This window comes from Lagopus leucura, unplaced genomic scaffold, assembly GCF_019238085.1.
Source record: "Lagopus leucura isolate 7727_CA_CO unplaced genomic scaffold, USGS_WTPT01 Super-Scaffold_100015, whole genome shotgun sequence".
Lineage (NCBI taxonomy): Eukaryota > Metazoa > Chordata > Aves > Galliformes > Phasianidae > Lagopus > Lagopus leucura.
In genome coordinates, this window is record NW_024962269.1 from 4847656 (window position 1) to 4869017 (window position 21362).

Genomic DNA, 21362 nt, shown 5'->3' on the forward strand with positions numbered 1-21362 from the left:
GAGAAACAGGGAACACTAAGGTAGATTATGCTGAGGGCCAAAACCCGGATAAAGAACATCAGGCACAGATCAAAACAGCGCTTTTCTCCCCACCATCTTCATTTCTACTTGTTTTCTACCCAATCTCTGAGTCAAGAACTTCTTCAGCACTCATCATCCCACACTTGGTATCGCAGCCTATCAAGGCCAAACTACTCTCATCCAAATTCATCCACTGCCCCTCCTGGTTAGCCAGCAGGTGCTATTTCTTGAAGCGGACAAGGTCAACATTCCCCTAAGGATTTGAGCAAAATGCCTCCTCAAGCAAGCAGGCTGGGATTCAAACGCCGGCTCCACTTGTTTGAGATTGCACATGCTGGCTCCATGCCTTGAGGTTCCAATGTCAAGAAATGTTAGGGAAAGCTTTATAGAAAAGTCTCAAGTAAGTAAGTGAAAAGTAATCAAATGAAAACCGTAGTTAAACTTCTTTATTCCTACCCTTGAAAATACTGGTATTACTCTACAAAACATTTTTACATGAAAGTGAAACATTCCCCAGAATATTTAATTCAAAAGTAAATATAACTAAGAATAAGGTGCTGTAAATACATTAATTTGTGGACAACACCAAATACAAAAGCAGTATACTTTCAAAGCTTTTATAAAAATACAATATTTAGTTGCATCTTTATTTCTCTTAAAATCAATAAGTCATTTATGATCAGCTAGTCTGCAGTGTGAAGGGAACCAAGGAACAAATCTAATGCAAAACACCACCAACTTGACCTAATAAGATTACAGTACATTACAAGGTACTTATAAGCATTTTCTATAAATGAAATGTAAAGCCTGATGACTACATACAATCCAGAAGACCAATCTAAGCTCATAATGAAGGCATTGTAACAAAGCTTAGCACCTGAAACACCAACAGAATAGAGTATTTTTGACATATCAGAAAACTTTACACCAATTATAAGACGTTTTCAATTCACTAGTTTCAGGGGAGATCAGATCTGCAACTACAATCCATGTAAAAGGTATACATCTAACATGTACAATACAAAGCTTATCAAGTAGAGAATATTATCTCTCCCTACATATCTTGCTTTTCAAAGTGACAGCATATTACAGAGTATTATCATGCAGTTAGAATGTCATGTCAAATACTCTTAAAAAAATAATAATATTATCTGCTCGTTAGACCCAGCACAAACTGGTTTATTTTCCTTGAAAGCAGTGAAAAAAAGAGGTATTATGATCTGTGGGAAAAGCAGGCTGGCAATATAAGGTAAAAAAGAACAGCACCCATTCATGTATTTAGTAATAGCAATAAAAAAAGGGGAAAAACTAAAACACACCATCCCTGCACTTCCACTACACAAGCTTCTTTATCAATATACAACAGTAAGTACTTGAGTGGATCAGTATCATGGAAACTGTTCCACGCTTTTTCTCACCATTCAGCATGCTTAGCCCACCCCTATCACAAATGTACTTACACTTTATCATCATTTGCATCCCTCCAAAAACAATCCTACAGAAGACAATGTAGACTAATAATGACTGCTATTCCTCACGACAGATTTGTCAGCAGCAAGGAGACACAGCATATCAACTGTTCTACTGATATCCTACTTACTCATTACTGTTAGTGAGATTCAATAACTGAATTTACATTAAAATAGCTGTCCTTCAGCATACAATAAATGCTGCTTTCCTCAATACCTCACCATGAATCATCTTTAGGCTTAAAGAAATGAAAATTACTTTGAAGATGTAAAACAAAGCCACCATCATCTAATTTCACATCTGGTTGCCCGTCCATTCAAAGCTTCGATTATGTTAACTTCAGTTAAGGACTCCAAATCCCAAACAATAAAAACACTGAAAAAAATCCATTTTATTTAAAAGAGGTATCAGAGGTCACTACGCATGCGCTAGGTGCACAGAATGCTAAGGAGGATAAACTAAAATAGGGATAATGTTGCTCAAGCTATTACCCATTCTTACCACCGCCTCCATTTAAAATTGTTATAAATCCCCTCCACATAATCTGAAGTACTTTAAAGGCTTTTGGTTTATTCAGCTTAAAGAAAAAACTCAGCTGTGTAAAAAATGTTTTTTAAACTTGAATTCCAAAGACACGCAGCCCTTCCAGTAGTTCATGCAACTACAGCCAGGTGTCCATTGCCAGGAGCACCTGATAAGAAAAGGAAATTTTAGAGCACGTGTGGTGGGTGAACACTCAGCCCAGGACAGAGCGGTTGGAGCTGAACGATCCTTAAGGTCCCTCCAACCTAAGCCATTCTATCATTCTATAAACTCTTTTTTGATGCAGGATTATTTTGTTCCTTCACACTCAGAACTTGTCCCAGGACATGACACAAAACCAAAGGCAACTTACTATACGTGAAGTACTTTCTCAGTCAGAACTAGCAACATCAAAAGAAAGTTATAACCACAGAACAGACATCCATTCAGCAACCTTCCGCTTCACATTATCTGCATTTCCCAAAACACTTCCATCACTGCAGGACACCAAGTTCTCATGGCAATGATGTTTAAAGTTTCCCATTCCCAGCTCTGGTCGTGTTTTACATAAAATACTTTGAGACAAATAATCATTAAATTTTAACTTGAGACAAACCAATACAAGAGCCTTCCTAGGACTGTTTTCACTGTCTCTAATGCTAGGGAGCAAGAGAGCAAAGTAGTAAGGTAGCCAAAAAAGAAAGGCCCAACAAACACCAGAAGTGCTACAGCCAGCACAGCAACTCTTGGAGCTGACACAAAGACTCGTCAGGTGTTTGACTTTTAACCATACAAACAGCATCACTGACATCTTCACTGGTCTGAATGCACTTCTTTTACTAAACCGATATAAAAACAGGTGAAACAAAGGAAGCACTAACTGGACAGAGAATCAGAGTTCAAGAACTGAAAATCTGCTTAAAGATAATGTCAGATAGATGTGACCAGCGAGAAAAAAACAAGCTTCTAAAAACAGCAAAAAGGATAAGGAGCTCTGATAAATGGGAGCAAGTTTACCTAAAAATGAAAATGCTCCCACCACACCACTCAGAAGTCTAAAAGTACTCAGAAGTCTCACAATCACAGTTGGCTTCAATGCTATTAGGACAAATTATCTAAGTGAAAAGTGACAAAGTTAACAAAAATGAGCAAGTTTCACTGAAGTAGTAAATGCTCACTGAAATTCCACAATTGGAGATAATCAAAACACAAGGACTGAAAATGTTTTGGATAAAGGAAAAAGAGACATTCCTTCTCCTGAGAAAAGAGATTATATGAGAATTAAAGGTTCAGCAACCCATATCACAGCCTCAGGCCATCTGCATGCTAGGACAGAACAGGATCAAGGAGAAAAGGAGGCCAATACTTCAAACATGAATACAATCATGACAGAAGAGGCTTCTTCACTCACAGTCTGTTCATTACTACTACCACAGCCACAGAGCACACCACAGTATTTCAGAAGTGCAAGTATGCCTTGAATTACTGAGTTAAACTGAGAAAAGCAGAAAAAGAAATGCACAGTTGTGACACACCCATCCAGCAGATCCAGCTACCAAATCTGCATTTCACTGCAAAGGTGCCCAGGATCTTCAAAGAAAATTTCTCAGAAGCCTGATACCTTCAGCCATTCTGTATCTTGGTTAAACCAAGTTCAACACGAAGCTCACTGTAACACAAAGTTCACTGTAACCAAGTGATATAGTACTCTCAAGTTCTTCAACTACCAAGTAGAAATGACCATGACCCAAACTTCCTCCGTATCACTTATAATAAAGTAATTCCAAATGCCAATAACTTCTATACCCTGTGTATTTCCAAGATCCTTTCCAAAAGAGTTGGAATTTTCCCCTTCCTCCCACCCCAAAGATCTGCCTGCACTAAAATCAATCACTAGGCTTCAGAAGAAAAGAAGGCCTAAAAACAGATTCAAAAACTCATTTCAGCTGTGTAAGATCATAAGGCTCAAAAAAACACTAAACATTGCTGACAAATGATTTTTAAAAGGAAAAACAGGTTCCAAACCCCAGAAAGACGCGATATGCAACAAATCTTTGTTTGAGTGATTTTGGAAGTACACACCGATGGAAAAAATGAATGCAAAAAATGCATAAGAACAGCCACTATTCATGATGCTTATGTCCACACTACTGCATGTACTGTGCACTCCTATCTCGTCCAATCCACCACCAAAATAAGACGACACTTCTGTATGACACCACTGTAACAAACATTACAGCACTGGGAAAAGCAATGAAAGAGAAAGTTTCTGAATTGTCCCTGGGCATTTTGTCCATCAAGATGCGTTAGAAAGATTAACTGGAAGTGAAAACACAACACAGGATACAGTGTTCAGGACTGGCATTCATTTGGTTCATAGCGTACAAATGCCTGGAGGAATCACATGCTCCTAGGATTAGTTAACTACATTAATGACATGAATGAAAGCAAGGCTAGGACCAAAAAAAAATCAAAGATTATTAAGCATCAGCTGAACATTCAGACAAATTCTAACTTACTTTATGCAAAGAAGTTAACTACCCCACATTTATTGCTTTATGCAACAGCAATTCTATTAAGAAAGTTTTAATATACCATTAATACCTACTATTATACCTACCATTGGAAGCCTCACTGCATATAAACCAATAAGTTTAACCATCATTCCTTACAAATTTGTCTTTAATTTTTCCTCTAAAACAAGAATTAAATTCATATTAAGATTCATTCATTCAGAAATGAAGAAGTACTTCACATTAATACCAGCCTACCATGATAATATATATATATAACATAATACCAGCCAGAACCAGGATTTCCACAGCTACCAAAATCAGGTACTGGGCAGTACCAAGTATGTGGGAATGGACATGGCCATCCTCATGGAGAACACAGAGGAGTACAGTTCTTAATCTCCATCCTCAATTGACAACGCCACTTCATTTGTCAGTTGTTCATGCTTTCAAACTTTGTTGTAAGGTTTTTGATAACATAATCCTGTCCAAACAAACATGAAAGTTGCCTTCATGCACAGTTTCATTACCACAGTAATATTCTGTGGTATTCTGAAATACATTCATGACTAAGTTGGAAAAGACATCTATCTACAACAACAAACCAGCACAGGACCCAACATACACACTGCCTATCAGCAAAAGATATAGTGGTTAAGAATCCCTTGAAGCTTCTTGCATGTCAAGCAGGTGGAATGGTTAATAACACCAGCATGTTTCATCTGGACCAATATTTCAAGCTCTCCCATAAGATACTTCTACCTTTTAATTTCCCCCTGATTTATGAGCCTGTTCCAATAGCAGCTCAGTGCAAACCTCATCCTCACTGTAACCACTGTCACACTCAAATAAGCACTTCAAATCACTTGAGCTACAAAAGCAAGAGAAAGTAGACATTAAATTTTTTTTAAGTCCTACCTCAAAACAATCCCATTCAGATGTTGCCAAAACATATCCCATAAACTAAGGTGAACAGCTAATTCCCAGCTAATCCTAAAGCAGCGTTTCATCTATTAAATTCCTTCCCACTCTCTCCCTCAGCAGTGCCTTCCCAAAACACAGCTCCTAAGGGTTGCTCTGGAAATTCTTTTTGAAGTGAAAGAGAACAAAAGTTACAATTTTTGAAATGTTGTTTTTAATCTAATCTGCTGCATTTCATTGAATGGAGTGTACAGAACCTAAACCAGCCCTCCCAAAAAGCCAGAGCTAAATGCAAAGCAATACTCATAGCATGCTGCAGGCTGGCAAAACACACGAGTAAGTTCACATTAAAGTGGGCTGTTGGAGGGTCAAGGCATTTTTCTGTTGTTAAAGGGTATTTACATTCAGTGCAGGTTTTACTAGTCACATGAAGCCCAGGTCAAAGCCCAGTGTTCAGCACACAGTAAAACAGCTGTTTCCAAAATATCTGCTGTTTAAAGCACTCCCTTTGACATACACTTACTCATCAGTAACTTCTTAAGTTTCTCTTCATATACTAAGATTATGATACAGGAATTATGCATTTCACAAAAGGCTCTGCTTAACGGTATACAGCTCTTTTTAAGACAGAAAAATAAACACGTTTAAAAGCCCATTAGGGAAAAGAGAAAATGTTTTTCAATTAGGTTAGATCAAATTTCTTTTGTAACTTTAAAACATGTTCTGTTGTAGCACAATCAGCTTTTCCACCTCTGCTGAAAGCACAGGTTCTGCTGCATCACAAAGGGTATTTATTAAGTATTCAGAATACAAGCACAGAGCAAATGTAGTCACATTAACACAGCCTCATTTCTTGTTTCAGTCACAGTAGGTTTTGTCAAGGAAAACACTTGATTACGGAATCTTTTTAGACGACTTGTTACCATATCCATGATTATTAGATCATGGCCATAGGCTACACACTGGTACATATATCCAGCTGTCAAAGCGAATTTAATCCATTAAATACACAGGATAGCTATGGACAGGGCTGTTTTCTGTTTTTGTATCAGGAAACCGTTCTAGGCTAGGAATTTTATTCCGTAAAGAAATTCAGGCAAACGTATTTTTCCATGCTTTCTTTCTTAGATCAGCTTCAAGTGAAATTTACAGAAATGAGAAGCATATGTAATTTGTAAAGGTGTGCCGAAACAGTGCTGAAGTAACAAGAGTCCCTTTCTTTCAGAATGTTGGTAAGAGTCCTACACAGCAATTTGCATTTCCACATTTTTGAAGAACTGCACTTACTACATGTAAAAGGGGCATGCAGTAGATACAGTAAGAACTAAAATGAACAAGAAAAAACCCAGAATTTTGTCAACATAAATAAAAAGCTGAATTTAAAAAAAGAAGTAAAACCACAGAGATTACACACAAAAGGAAGGAGTGAAAATTAACACTGAAAATACATTCAAGTTACATTAGCATCGCTTAAGTGATTTGAAATTTATTCCTATTAATCTATCATACAGAGCCTACCACTTCCCTGAAAGCTCCATCCTTTAAAACTCAAGATTATTCTCTTCTCATTATTTAATATTACTATCTCAGCAAATGATTTCTATGGAGATTGTCATGCCTGCTTTAGCTTATTTAAATGACAAAGACAACAGCAGTATTTAGCAATACTATTTCTGAGAATTTGCTAGAAATTTGTAGATAGGAATTTTCATGAAAAAAAAAAAGTCATCAAGGCAATAAAAAACATTCACAATTTGAGAAACTTGCATTTAGTTTGTAACTCCAGTACTCCACGCTCCTATATTTCAAATGGTCTGATAAAACAGTACAGCTGGAAACAAAACCAGAGGATATTAAAAAGTACTGAATATCTTAAGACAGAAGCTTTCTACACGGATTACAGGAGCTGCTCATCTGGTTTTAGAATCAGTCAGCAAAGTATAAAACCTTTTCTGAATTAGAATTTCAAGAGACAGATAACCTATCTTCTCACACACATTCTAAACATACTCTTCACTAAGCCTGATGAAATAAGACCAGTAGTGATTCATACTTAAATATTCAGAACAGAATCCGTTCACCTCAGTGTATTTCAGCAAACCTGTGCCACAAAACCAGGCACAGTACCTACTCAGCTACCAACTGACTCAGAGCCTAAGAGCACACCAAGTAGAACTTTTGTTGGAGACCTGCAAGAGTTTTCCCCGAAGGTGACTTGAGATAAAATGGTGATAGTTGGAGGAAACTTGGGTTATTAATGTTGTGTTTGTTCCCAAGGATCGCCAGAGAGCTGCAGCACGTGTCTGCTGATGCAGCGCTAAATTTGCTTAAAAAAGGGAAAACAAAATAAACAGATACCTTGCAGTTTAATTCCCTTGGTTCACATTCTCAACATAATCAATACTGACCTGTCCCTGGAATGGTATCTGGTCAGCCTGCCAAGGTCACTTCCTCCGCCGCTTGCCTATCCATGTTATGCCAACACATGTGAAAGCCCTAAGAAGCAAGCCATGTCTAAACTGCTTAGAGCAGCAACTCTGGGACGCTTCCTGAGGCCAAGCCAAACGAGCTGTGCTTCTTTCCTACTCTGAGAAAGGGGCAGGAGGGCAAGAATTAAAAACAAAACGCAAGCTAAAGATCACAAATATGGCACGCACACATCTGCTACAGCAGACAAAAAGTCTTTTTCAAGTACAAGCATTAATTACTTCATTCTTCATTTTACGTGGAAAGAAAAAAGTGAGATGCTTGAGTCTTATCTATGCCTACTATTTCAGGGAAAATGATGAAGCTAAAAAACAGCTTACATTACAGAAAGAAAAAAAAAAAAAAAAAAAGGAAAAAAGGCTTGAGCAAGCTACATGGGTAACCAAAATTCTTCTATTCTAGAGGTTCTTTCAGTAACAACTGAATTCAAGCACAAGAAATTCCAGTTTCTTGAGAAAGTATATGAAAGTACACCGCAGAGCATTTATCACAATTCTGTCTCTTATTTGAAAGTGCCAAATATTTTTTAAACCAAAGAATCTAAAGAAAAGGTGAAAAAGTTGTCTAAGTCTCCAGGAAACACTCAACTCCCAGTAACACGTAGAAATGGATGTTACTGCTGCCTAGAGTATCTGTGCTATGTTACTTGCCTCTGAGCTCCAAATGAGCACCTTCTCTTAATTCCATAGCATTACCGCAGTCCAAGGAGATACTCACAAAGATTCACCCATCAAAAAAAAAAAAAAAAGGATCCTGTGTAAGGTGCATTTTCCAAGTGAACAAAGAACTACACATTTCCAAAAGAGATTGATTCCCCAACCCCAAATTAGTGCCACATTCAGTGTTTGACAATATAAATCAGACAGGAGCAAGGCAATCACTTCTCTTGGAAAACAGCAAGTTGGAAAGCGCTGTAAGTCAGGAAACAGATTTTCACAACAAAATTGATTACCAGTATCCAAAACCACAGAGGAAAAACTCTGAAAACCAGAAGGACAAACACTGTAGAAAACTATGAAGTTACAGAATAGTACACTTACGCAACAAATATCAGTTAGTTGTTATGGCATCTCAATCTATATACACTCACTATACACAGCACTCAAGCTAAGAACACTGTAAGAATTGCTCACAGCACAAAGTTTTTAAAGCTGTAGCTTTCTGAACACAGGTTTAGCCAACAGTTAGTTACGACAAAGGAAACCCTATTCTTGCTGCTCCTTCCACCAGCTATGCGCTGAGACAGACCAGATACCTTCAGATGAACGCACCAAGCACCGCAGGAGATGCAATAGCACTGCCAAGAATTCTGCCTTCAAAAGGACTTGTATTGCTATGGCAACGGCATGTTCTTCAGTCCCCAGCCAGACACAACCTATGACACATATATGAGCGATGTCCAAACTCTGGCCGATTCCTCACTGCAACACAAGTCACATTATCATATACACACCAATTTTCACTTGCAGACACGTAAGGTATAAAGCTGTGGATTTTTGGATGGTTGTTCACTGGGCACTTACATTCCCTAAAAATAAACAGCTGAATCTAGGAAAAAAAAAATGCCATTTGCTTGGTAAAATTAATGTAGGCTACCAAAAGGCCACAAGGAATATAACCGTTATTAAATATAAACCATGTTACACAGCATCTTCCATAGCCAGGCCTTCACCGCCTCTGCGCTCCCAATTTCTGCTAACGAAATAAAGCAACACAGCAATCTTGGTGCATAGCGAATGAGCAGATGACTGAAGCTGTTGTTCACTACTCCACACGTATTGAAAAGAGAAGCAGATTTAATCCACGTTAAGGACATACACATACATAAATTCTGGTTCTACTGTATCGCTCTTAAAGACATCATTTCCTAGAATTGTTCATAACCTACCCTGAAATTACTTCAAGCACATACAGCCTCAACACAGCTTGAAATTTATTTACATAACATTTAGTTTTAAACAGGAAGACTATATTGCTCCAATATCAATTGCTCCAGAATTGCAGGCATTTGTATACTACTACATAGGGACAGTTACTCAAGACATAAAAAGGATAAGATAGAAATGTAAGTTACATATCCATTTCTGTACTTTTACCACAGATAGTTTTCATAAAGCAGACTAAAATCAGCACGTTGTTGCTCACCTAAGATGGACAGATACCCTGCTCTAATACAGTGAGAAGCACAACAATATGACCACATTCTCCACACTCCTGGCCACCCTAAAGGGTTGAGCAATCTTTAAGATCATGTCTGGTTGTGTAACACAGCACTCATCGTGAAGAATATTAGCTTCTTCCTGGGAAGAACCACAACTTTCCTTAAATTTTCTTGGGAGAAAAAAAAGATTAAGTTAACTTCTATAAAAGCTGACTGCTTCCCACTTTATAGAAACTGACTTACAGGTCCCTTGTCCTGATTTATGAAGGCCTAAAAGACATTTGGCAGAATATGTTCTGGAAAGAGTAAGGTCTCACATCCTTTAAAGCCTCTCCCTACTTCCTTTTGAAATGCCAGGTCTCATCTAGTTTGCTTTACTAAAATAGTAGCAGTATAGGTTACTAAAAAGCATTTCCAAGTCAACTAAATGATAACTAAAAGGGAAAAAAAAGATGGTATATTTTTTCGGCTTTGGGTTCTTGTTTGTTCACTGTTTTTTTTTTTATTGCTTGTTAGTTTTTAAATTTGGCATCTAAAAGCACTCGTAGGAAAAATATCTGACTTGGACATTCCTGCCACAAGTGATATTGACAAAGTTATTGTTCCTTCTTTCTTGCACTTACCACTACCCTCTACTGAGGACAGCGAACACAGGATCAGGTATAATCTCAAGGTTACCAAATAAAAAGTCAAAGTAAATACTAGAATAAAAACCTTACACATATCCAAGAACGCATTTCAGACACAACACACGTTTATACACATGAAGTGCATTCATTTTATAAATCAAACTAGGGGAGACGAGTCTTGATTTATGGCACCACTCAATCATCCTGGCATCTAAGCATCACAAAAGCTAATCTCACAAAGCCACACTGTAGAACACAGCCATTGGAACTCTGCTGTAGTAAGCACCATGTTCGCTTACAGAAATACAGGAAAGCTTTCCACTACTCCAAAACTCGGTCATCTTCATTAAATTGCCCCCTTTTCATAAAAGCCTTAGCCTCATTTAGCATTCAGGAAGATGAAAGAGCAGCTACCCTCCTTATGGATTACTTCTCTATTACAAGCAAATCTTTGGCACGTCAAGAGCAAACATTAAAGGATTAAACGATATTGTCATTCCTGCTCTTGTTTATTTGCAGTGGGCAGCAAACAGAATCGCAAGGAAACAATCGGTGATTATTTTAAGCTGTGTTCTCCTGCAAGGATTATGACTCATGGAGCTGCTGCCTGAAGAAACTGGAACAGGTATAGGTGTCACACTGAAAATCATCACAACCTCACAACACAGGAGATGTCCAGCGAGCCAAGCTGTCTGCTTTCATTGCTTCACAGAGCAGCCGCCCAGCCAATAGTATCCTGCACTCAAACAAAACAAAAAATATGAATATAAACATTGAATTTCATTTTCCCACAGAAAATTAAAAATACTTCAAACTTCTCTCAAGCCAATTTTCATGGCACCTCCTACCACTAATGCAACAAAGTAGAAAATTCAGGAGACACTTGATGACAAGACGTGTCTAGAATGTGAAATTCAGTCATTTCATCCTGGATTTATCTGTTTTAGGCTTAATCTTGTTTTTCAATAGAACTAGATGAAGCTAAGGTAGTAAAGCAATGTTATTTAAAATTAATTTATCTACATTCTGCTTACACATCAGATTCTAATAGGTACAAATCGTAGTAATGTTTACAGCTGGCTAGATCTTCTGTCTGCTTCATTCTACATGCCTCATTCAAAGAAAAGAACAGTCCTTTTGCACTTCTACACAGACGTTAGAAATGGAAGGAGTACACATAGAAACCACCAATCTGTGTGCATTTATTGCTTCAGGTAAGCCCTGGAAACAGTGCAATGAAGACTATAAAACCTGAACACAGAAGAAGATGAGAGAATTAAAACATGAAGACAGTGATATTTAAATTAACAATATATTTTGGTCACAGTCTAAACTGAATAAAAACAGACACCTGGTAACATCACAGACCAAGCTCTTATCAAATTAAGTGTAAGCTTCCGTTTATGCTGCATTACATACATCACACACAGAGCACACACACGATGATATTCACCAGCATTCCATCCACAAACTGTATGCAGCTAGTAATGACCAAAACTGGGCTTTGTTTTACTAGACATGTTCCTTAACCATGTATCTTCATGTTTTAAAAGAGGCAAAATAGTCCAATACAATTCTCACAAAGAATAAGGCTCAGAATGCACTCCTGTTTAACATTACTGCTTCAACCTTCTCAGCAGCAGAGACAAAACATGAATAAAATATTTCCTGTAGTTTTTCCCAAAGGAAAGTAAAACAATGAAAGCAAGTTCTCTGCATTAATGGAACTCTACACTACAATCCACCTAAAAAACAGAGAAATTTTGACTCGTGAGAGTTTTTGCACTTCTTACCTCCCTTTTTAAATGTCATTCTACAGTTTTTTTCTACTAGCATTCCTATTAACTGGGCTGTAAAGTAAACCCTTTCTTAATCATCTCTTTCTCTTCCAAGAACCTCTGTAAAATACCAGCAAATCAGTTTCATCTGATCAACATTATCTTCCCCTATTACATTGGTGAAAACATGAAGACTTGTATTTACAGGGATTTCAGCTCCTTCTTCCCAGAAAAAAAAAAACAAAAATCCTCATCTTATGAGAAGAATCCAACAAAGTCCTAAGGATGGGCTGGGTGATTTTAGCCCGATTATCCTCTGAAAACAGTAAGACATTATTAAATTTAACAAGAGCTGCTCTTTCTGGTCATTCTTGGTATTCAGTTAACATCTTCACAAAAAAGTATGTCCTTTATGTTTTTGAATGTTGTTTACAAACACAGCTTTGTTTTACAAATGAAAAAAAATAAACAAGGCTTTCATTCAATACATTAAAAAAATTATCATTATCTCATCTCAGACATAACAGAAAAAAAACCTTCTCCCAACCACCATCAGAATAATGGATTGTAGCATTTCAGAAAGCCTGCAACTACTTTGGAATCATCAGGTTGAAGTATTCATTAAAACTAGCAACTTCTGGACTCCCTTACTAAGAAACAAAAATTTAGAAAGGCATTATGCCTTAAGATAGAGAAAATGATTTTCAACTACATTTCCTATCCTTAAAGTAATAATCTTACAGTGCTCAATTATCAAAAACAGTCATTAACGCATATATACCATTTCATAATAATTAAGGGTACCTGGTAACAATCTTAACCAAATACTTCACACATGGCACCTTTTCTTCTTTATTTCTTATTTAAATTTAGTGACTTCAAAAGACAACATACAGAACTCACCTAATTTTGCTACTGACTTCTGAAGAAGTGTAAAAAAGTACTTCTGGCATAGTGACATGTTATGTTAAATTAGATAATGCCTCCACAAACAAAGCTTTTCCAGAGAACATACTCTATTCAATAAAATTATTTCTTGAAATAATTCTCAAATTAAAAATCTAATACTTATTTTGAAGGAACTTTAAGGCAAGAGGCTTATTTTTCTGTCACTTGGGTCACATCAGGCTCTACAGATAATTTAAGACATTTTACAAAGCTTCCAAATATATTCAATTCTCATATCCCAAACAACATGATCCTTCAAAATTCCAGTAAAAAAAAAAAAAAAAAAAAAAAGTATTTTAGTAGTCCACAGAATTCAGCTTGAGAGATCTAGAAAACTACTACAATTCAGTCCCACCTTCCAACTTTTAAAACAGTAAGCTTGGAGCTTGTGGAGACTGAGTACTAGGTTCTTCTATTAATGCCCTCAAGGTCTCTCTACTCATAAATCAATTTATGCAACTTTCAACTTAGGAAATTTTCACTACACTTCAGCAAGTTAAGAACACAGTTTCTGTTTCCCAGTTCAGTGTACTGCATACAGTACATCCACTACATCAATGTAACGGTGTCCACAGACTCAACTGCGATCAAATGGAAGCACGGCAAACAGCTGTCACGCTGGTTTGATAGCAGAATTACTAAGGGGCTGAGTCCTCTGTGACAGCTGGAACAAAGTCAGGGGGAAGGGGATCTTTGCCATCTGATGTACGAATGACAAACACGAATTTCCTGTCAAACAATCCCAAGAACCACACCAGACTAACAAACAAAACTCCTTCAGCAAAAACTACACATGTACTGCAAGGTCCCTGGTAACCACGGGACTGCGGGCCGATTCAACGGCAAACACAGAGCACACAGACATGTAGGAATGTCATCCACACCTCTCTTTGTGACACGCAATTTGCCCTCAGTCCCTTTGCAGGTTTCCTCTTCCACTTCACTCAAGCCTTTTGTCTTCACATTTACATTTATACCAACACTGCTGCCTGGGTAAATCCAAAAACAGAACTGCAACTTCAAATCAAATTCCTCACACCATGTCACAAAGACAACTCTCCGAACCTCTGGACACTTCTCTGAAGGCACCCACAAATACCAATGCAGGCATCTTCCTTGTATTGCCACCCAAGAATGTTCACACCTGTAGCAGAGGTCAGATGCTAAGCTTGCTTACACAGTGCTCACATCACTGCTCCCTACCCAGGGAAAACTAACTGCTGGAAATACCAAACTAATTTTCCACAAGGTACTGATGAGTTCCTCATTGATGGGTTCAAGCATCTCCCTAAACAGAATGCTATAAAAGGCCACATGCTACTAAAAATCTAAGCTTAGCTATCTGGAAGACAGCAAGGAAATTGTGAGCAATCCACACCTCAGTATCTTTGCAACCACAGAGAGATGGATTTTGAGTTATTGGTTCTCTTAATTTGTCCCACTTATCTGCCCTCCTCCTTCTTCAGCAAGAATATGGAAGCAGTTCTTCAGCCACTCTGTGCTTTCAATGAGTGCTCAGGGAAAAAGACCCTGAGAAACTGTTTTTCCAAAGAAAGGAAGTAGAGGAAGAAGAGAAAGTGCAACAGTGAGCTGGAGACTGCTAACAGGCAAGCTGCAGTCACATATTTATTAGCACCATATCACTTCCAAGTTTCTAAATGCAGTACATGAGGGACCCAAGCCAAAATATTCATCAAACTTGCACTTGGCCCATTTGAAGAGTGATCTGTGGGGGTCTCCTATAGACAACAAGAGGGGAACGAAGCTATATACACCCTCTCCTTTGAAACATGAGTCTCTCAGAACTCTCACCAATTTCCTCAGAAAGGAGGGAACTTAGTGCTCCTCACACCCAAGTAGAAACTACCAGGTTACCACATCTGCTGGACTGCTTCTCACGGAGCCAGTGGACAGAGAACACATTAAACATAAAGCATGACCCAGAATTTCCTTCATCAAGCCACCCTAGATCTCCAGCATATAACATAATGGAAGCTTATCTTCTTTTGAATAGCAAGCAAGAATATACAAGGTCACAACACTTTTTTTTAATGACAAAAACAGAAATATGGATCAAATTCCTCAACTGCAAGCCTTCCTCTTGCTCTTTTTGAATCAGAAGATGTCACGGTCTAACACGTACATGACTGTAGGACTGTGACTACATGAGACCTCTTGCCAACGCCTTCATTCAAGAACTAGGAACAGGCACTGACAATGTTCTATCAAGGAAGACTGTACCAGAAAGCTATCAGAAAACTGATTCTTATTAGGAATTCATGCTCTGATAAAAGAAAATACTATGTATTGAAAGGTTGGAAGAACTAATTTTCACACTCACGCAGAAATATTTCTGTAGTTTTCTCTCAACTGCCATTTGACCATCACAGCTATGAGAGCCTGTTCTCTCCAACACTTGCTGTGGATTAATGAATGCAGCATTTAAAAGATTGCCATTGGGATAACTCCTAAGCTTTTGGTTTTGTTTGTTTGGATTATTATTTTTTTTTTTTTTAGGAAGGAAATGCCGATGCAACACTAAAAACAAAATAACGGTTTAGAGAACTGATAAACAGCAACCAAGTCAAATTTCAATAATTTTCCTTGACAACGTAACAGACCTGCTAAAGTACAACTGATATTGAGTCCAGCCTCTAGATACAGGGCCCTAATTTAAGGGCACTCACATTAATGGCAGGTTATCAGCTTGAAAAGTCTTTTTAAAAAGTCAGTAATTAGTGGACTATCCCAATACATTCCTTACTAAATGGGTAGATTAGCAGACACTTGTGGAAAGGGCAACCTAGTGAATTTGCAAACAAGGAGACAAAACTGATGCCATTAGTAGAATCAGAAAGCTACAGGATCGCAGGCCATAGATAACACTGTCTCACGTGTACTATTGTTTAGCATCTATGAAGTCCTGTGAAGAAGTAAAATAGGTTTTATTTTAGTACCACACCTGAGATTGAAAAAAAAAATTAACCACTGGAAAAACTGAAATGTCAATCAGTCCTGCTGGTAAGCATCAGAAGATTGCAGCATTATCGCCTATGGCAGACATCTAAACATTCTAACTGGATTTTAATTAAGAGCATTATAAATAAAGGCCAAGATGGCTGATCACCCACATTTGTTCTAATATATAGTTTTTGGTTTTGACAAACAAAATAAAGCAAGATTTCACTGTAAATTATACATGCTGCTACTACAGCAGCAACGTGGAAATATTTCATTAGAAATAAAATCTAAAAGTCTGATCAATTAACATGGAAGCCCGATTGATAGTATCTCTCTGTCTTACAATATCTAAGACAGAAACTGCCTTATCTTCCCAAGTTGGTTTCGTAGGAGGAAGAAATATCAAGTTCTGTTTTAAACAAGAGAATATTACAACAGCAGTGACAAGAAATATTCTGTAGCTTAAGTAAGAACTACATATCAGGTTGCTTTTCCAATATGTTTATTTTCACCACAAGTCTGACCAAGTTATTTGACTTTATCAGCAGCTTACATGACTTACTGTCATAAGATACTGTGATACATCAGATTAGCTCACTTATTTCATCTGCAGCTTTCATTCATAACTGACTGACCAGCAGCAAGCTTCCCCCGACACCAGACATTCCTGAAGACTCGAGCTAGCTTTTAGTCAAAATAGTGCTCACATATTCATTCCACTGCAGCACTTTCTTCGAAACTGTAGAAATCTGCACCACGAGCTGCTATGCAATCCAATTACACATATTACAGCGTGAACACGAAAATTTCTTTTAAACCAGATCAAGCCTCTTTCTGCAGAATTAAGAGCGAACACCTTGGTATTCCCCAGACTTCACAAAGCCCTGACGTACAACCTAGCAGAACTTAACCATCCTTCTATAGTAACTTTTAAACTGGGGGCCAAACGATTTGCACCCACTTAATGGGAGCCATTAAGCTGCCTCTCTAAGCAGCTTAGATGAGAGGGCATTTCTGGGCATTTTTTTTAATTTTATAAAGTTGAAATGAGTAAAAAAAAGGAACTCTACAGTTACAGATCAGAAAGCAAGTCTTGCTCCAACTAAGAAAACATCTTCCTTTAGTCTGCTTGCAAAGACCCCAGGAAAAATAATAACCTCCATCAAAAAATGGTGTTTAATGGGTAAGACAGCAAAGTGAGCTGCACAGCTCTCACTATCATCAAAATCACAGGAAGTCTGTGTAAGAGGCAGCACTGTTCCGTATTCAAAGAAGAAACCTGTGCATACCGTACACTATTAATGACAGTTCTAACAAATACTATTTTTTTTTCCCCAGAAAAAAAAGCAAAATTTTAAACAAGAAGCAAATTTTTAAGGGGAAAGAAGTAAAAAGGAAATATTGAACAGCCTACAAGGTACAGAATACTTGAAATCAAACTGGGATGACAATTAAATCAGTGCTAGAAATGCCTGTAGCTGGTCAGCGAGCTCCTCAAGGTCTCCCTGTAACACCGAATGCTGACTCAGAGCACAACTCACACAGAAGTTGTTGGCCCCTTGTCACTCCTGCAGAGCAATCCCCCCAGCTCAAGGCTTTGGTTGTTGTAACGTTACAAGAATTAAAGCATATAATTCTATAAACTAGTAAATCTCTACAACTAAAAACATTTTGAACTAAAATCCATAGCTATGTAACATTATCCGAGCCAAGGGGAATTCAGTTGAGGTTGTAGATTGCCAGACAGCTGCACTGTATTGCTCGTGATCCTATCTATGTGATGATACACCATTATCAGTAAAGAAATTCAAGAAGACAGTAACACTGTTTCCCCCTAAAAAATCTCAGTACTTACGTATTATTTTTTCCTAGGCCAGTCACAAAGAATGGGGAAAGAATTACCTACAAAGAGGGCACACCACAGTAACTAAGATCTGCCCTAAGATCTAAACTAAAATTGAAAACTTCATTATTCAACAGTAAGTTATTCCACCTGTTCAGGAAAAGCAAGGCATAGGAAGGGGGAGAGGGATGGAAATCTTCTAATTGTGCTTCTTGAAACAAATCTCAGCTGTCTGGCCCTCCTTCAAAACTAACTTGAAAAACAACCATCTTGAATGTTTGTATGAAAAAGAAGATCAACTATGCTGCATACGGAATTGCCATCTCACTACTGCCAATAATTTCATTTACTCGTAAAGATAACTGGAAACTACTGACACATTTTAAGAAATAAAAGTAAAGGATTTCTTCAAACACTACTACATATTTTTATTAATTAAACACGGGAGATGGTCTCTCAAGAGTCACTAAAGTTTTAAAGTGTTTTTAATAACCAAAATTCTCACGTCACTAGGACTTCCACAGAGGGAGCTCTGACAATGCATTAAGTAAACAGCCAATGGCACTGCACAACTTCCATCAGCCACTTCACCCCTCTACTGGCATTCTAAACATTTGTTTTCATTAACCCTAACTAAAACCATATATATCACCTCCTCGTGTTCATAAAAACATCACAAAAAGAAAAGTTAAAAACCAAACCAACAAGAGGCACCAAGCCACTTCAGAAAGTTACTACTTTAGTAAGTAGATTCTGTTTAGGGATAGTTAATAACCAAGTCCTGTTCAAGAACAACGTCATACAAAGCATCTTTCTTAGAAAATTAAATTTCTGTCGTATTAGAGGCTTGACTTAAAACTTTCTGAAAGTAGGCATCAAGTGTACTGCAGTGAAAACAGCAGGCAACAAAACACTACAACATGTAATTACAATTATTCACTTTCATGATGTACAAAGATTCAATGTGAAAAAATATCTGTCCAAATTTGGACAGCTACACAGGACCAGGAAACTGAGCATCTTGAACTGAACCTGGCTCTCAAGGGAGAGAGCAGAAGGGAACCAAAACAGACATTACACATTTTTAAAGTATACATCTAAAACCATAGGCAATCACGGCTTCTACCTGTGCCAGTAAGCAACCTTTAGCAAATTACTCAAATAACACAGTGAAATAAATCCGATCTAATTCAGACTTTTTAACTGTTAACATCTTGGCAGTTACTTCTAAAATTCCAGGGCTTGAGCCGGGGGGAGCATTAGATGGAGTTTTGTTGTTTTTGTTTTGCTCTTTGTTTGTTAGGAAATTAGTCACCACCTCATACATTTCCTTTGAATTCTGAAATAGATTCTTGAGTCAGAAGTATTCTGTTACTTGCTATATCACTTCAAATACTTACTGCCCAGCTTAGTTTGATAAAATCAGACATAGAAGGCCTTCACTTCTGATGTGACAGATTGATGGACACACTGTGCCTCAGCACCACCAGACGTACCCAGCACCTCACCTCATCAGGAAAGCAGAGAGCAAAGCTGTGGTATTACCTTTTGCTCTGAACTGTAACAAAGCCAATACAAACCAGACACCTGTAATTCTTCTGAAAGTCTTATGAAAATCCATACAATGAAAGGCAACCACTCAAACACGTGAGGACTGAGCTAAAAACACTGAGCCCTGATGACATGAATGTTACAGATCTCAGGTCCATTGCATCCTACCTGATCCTCCGAACTGGCTACTGCCCAGCGTGGTTGGCCTGGTCTTCCCACTGTTAACAGGTGGGGAAAACATCTGCAAAAGAAGAAGAGGTGTATAAGCCGGCTTTGAAGCCCTGAGCTGAATTATTAGCTCGGTCCATACAGTTAAGAGAAAGCTATTGCAAAACAATTATTTTATTACCATTTCTGCTAAAAGATAAGCAGAGAGTAGGACGCCCGCTCAGAAACACAAACTCAGTAAGCTAGAATACTCCAGGCAGCTTCTAAGTGCCACAAAGCTGCTGGACGGGAACACAACTTACAACAAAAAAGCAGTAAGGTCCAACGCTGCTGTTGTAGCTCAGAACTGCCACCCAGCTTACACCTGACTGCTCCAAGCACCTTCCTTACCGACCTCTGCAATTAAAGCCACCGGATACAGGCAGTTGCAGAAGGGCAGTTAGCTGGCTCTCATGCTCCTAAACCAAACACTTTTCCAAGGTCTGTTAAAACGAAAGTCCCATAAATAAAGCAGCTATAACTTTCGGAGCCCAAGTTGCTGTTACTACAGCTCTTCCTTCGGTTCTGGAGAAGCACAAAATCAAAGCACAAAGAGAGGATCCCCAGTACCGGAGCCGCGGGGCCGCTTCACATACGCTCACGACCAGACGAGGCCGACGGCCCTCGGGGCGATTCCGGCCACGTTAAACGCCCCGACCCCGCCGGCATCGCATCACGGCCCGCCCGGCCGCCCAAGCCCAGGTGCCCGCGCTCCGTACCGCGCTGAAGTCCAGCAGGTCGCTGAGCTCCTTGTCGGTGCCGATCGCCGCCATCCTCTGCTGCTGCGCGTTCATCGTCCCGCGCTCCGCTCGCGTCCTGCGGGCACAGAGCAGCTCTACTCAGCGGGCCGGGCCCGAAGGGGCGGGGGGGAAACGAGCCGCGGCGTTCCCCGCCGCCCGCCCAACTCCCCACAACTTTCCTCGGCCCGTCCTCCTCCCTCTCCCCGCCGCTCCCCCACCTCCCGCCACGCGCACCGCTCCGCGACGGGGCCGCGAAGGAAGATCGGACCCATCGCACCCCCCTGACCCCCCGGGCGAAAGAAAGCAAACGAACGACCGAGAAGCGGCGAAGTCTGCGGAATTAGCGAGAGATTAAGCGACTCACCGCCCCGGCAACAATGGGGCCGCCGAGCGGGGCCGCCGCTCAGCACGGCCATGGCCGCCCGACCATGATCGCCGCCGCCGCCGCCGCCGCCGCCCTCCCCGCGCTTCCCCCACCCGCGGCCGCCGCCGCTCGCGCTCGGGACCGGAGACGCCCCCGCGCGCCGACGCCGGACGGGAGCGCGCGGGGAGAAGCGCGCGCGCGCCGAGAGGCGGGAGGAGGGGCGGCGGGGCCTGCGCCTCGTGCCCG

General features: G+C 39.3%; 1 protein-coding gene across 11 annotated transcripts in view; it reads right to left on the minus strand.

Moving 5' to 3' along the window:
• The window catches only part of TCF12 (transcription factor 12), a 151669-nt gene extending 130841 nt beyond the window's left edge, over positions 1-20828 (minus strand). For all 11 annotated transcript variants that reach the window (XM_042875826.1, XM_042875825.1, XM_042875821.1 and 8 more), the window contains exons 1-2: positions 20732-20828; positions 19974-20046 (exon numbers count right to left, since the gene is read on the minus strand). In XM_042875826.1, the coding sequence (XP_042731760.1) occupies positions 19974-20046; positions 20732-20806 (148 nt within the window). In that variant the 5' untranslated portion in view covers positions 20807-20828. The remainder of the gene's footprint in view (positions 1-19973; positions 20047-20731) is intronic.
• Between the last annotated feature and the right edge of the window lie 534 nt (positions 20829-21362).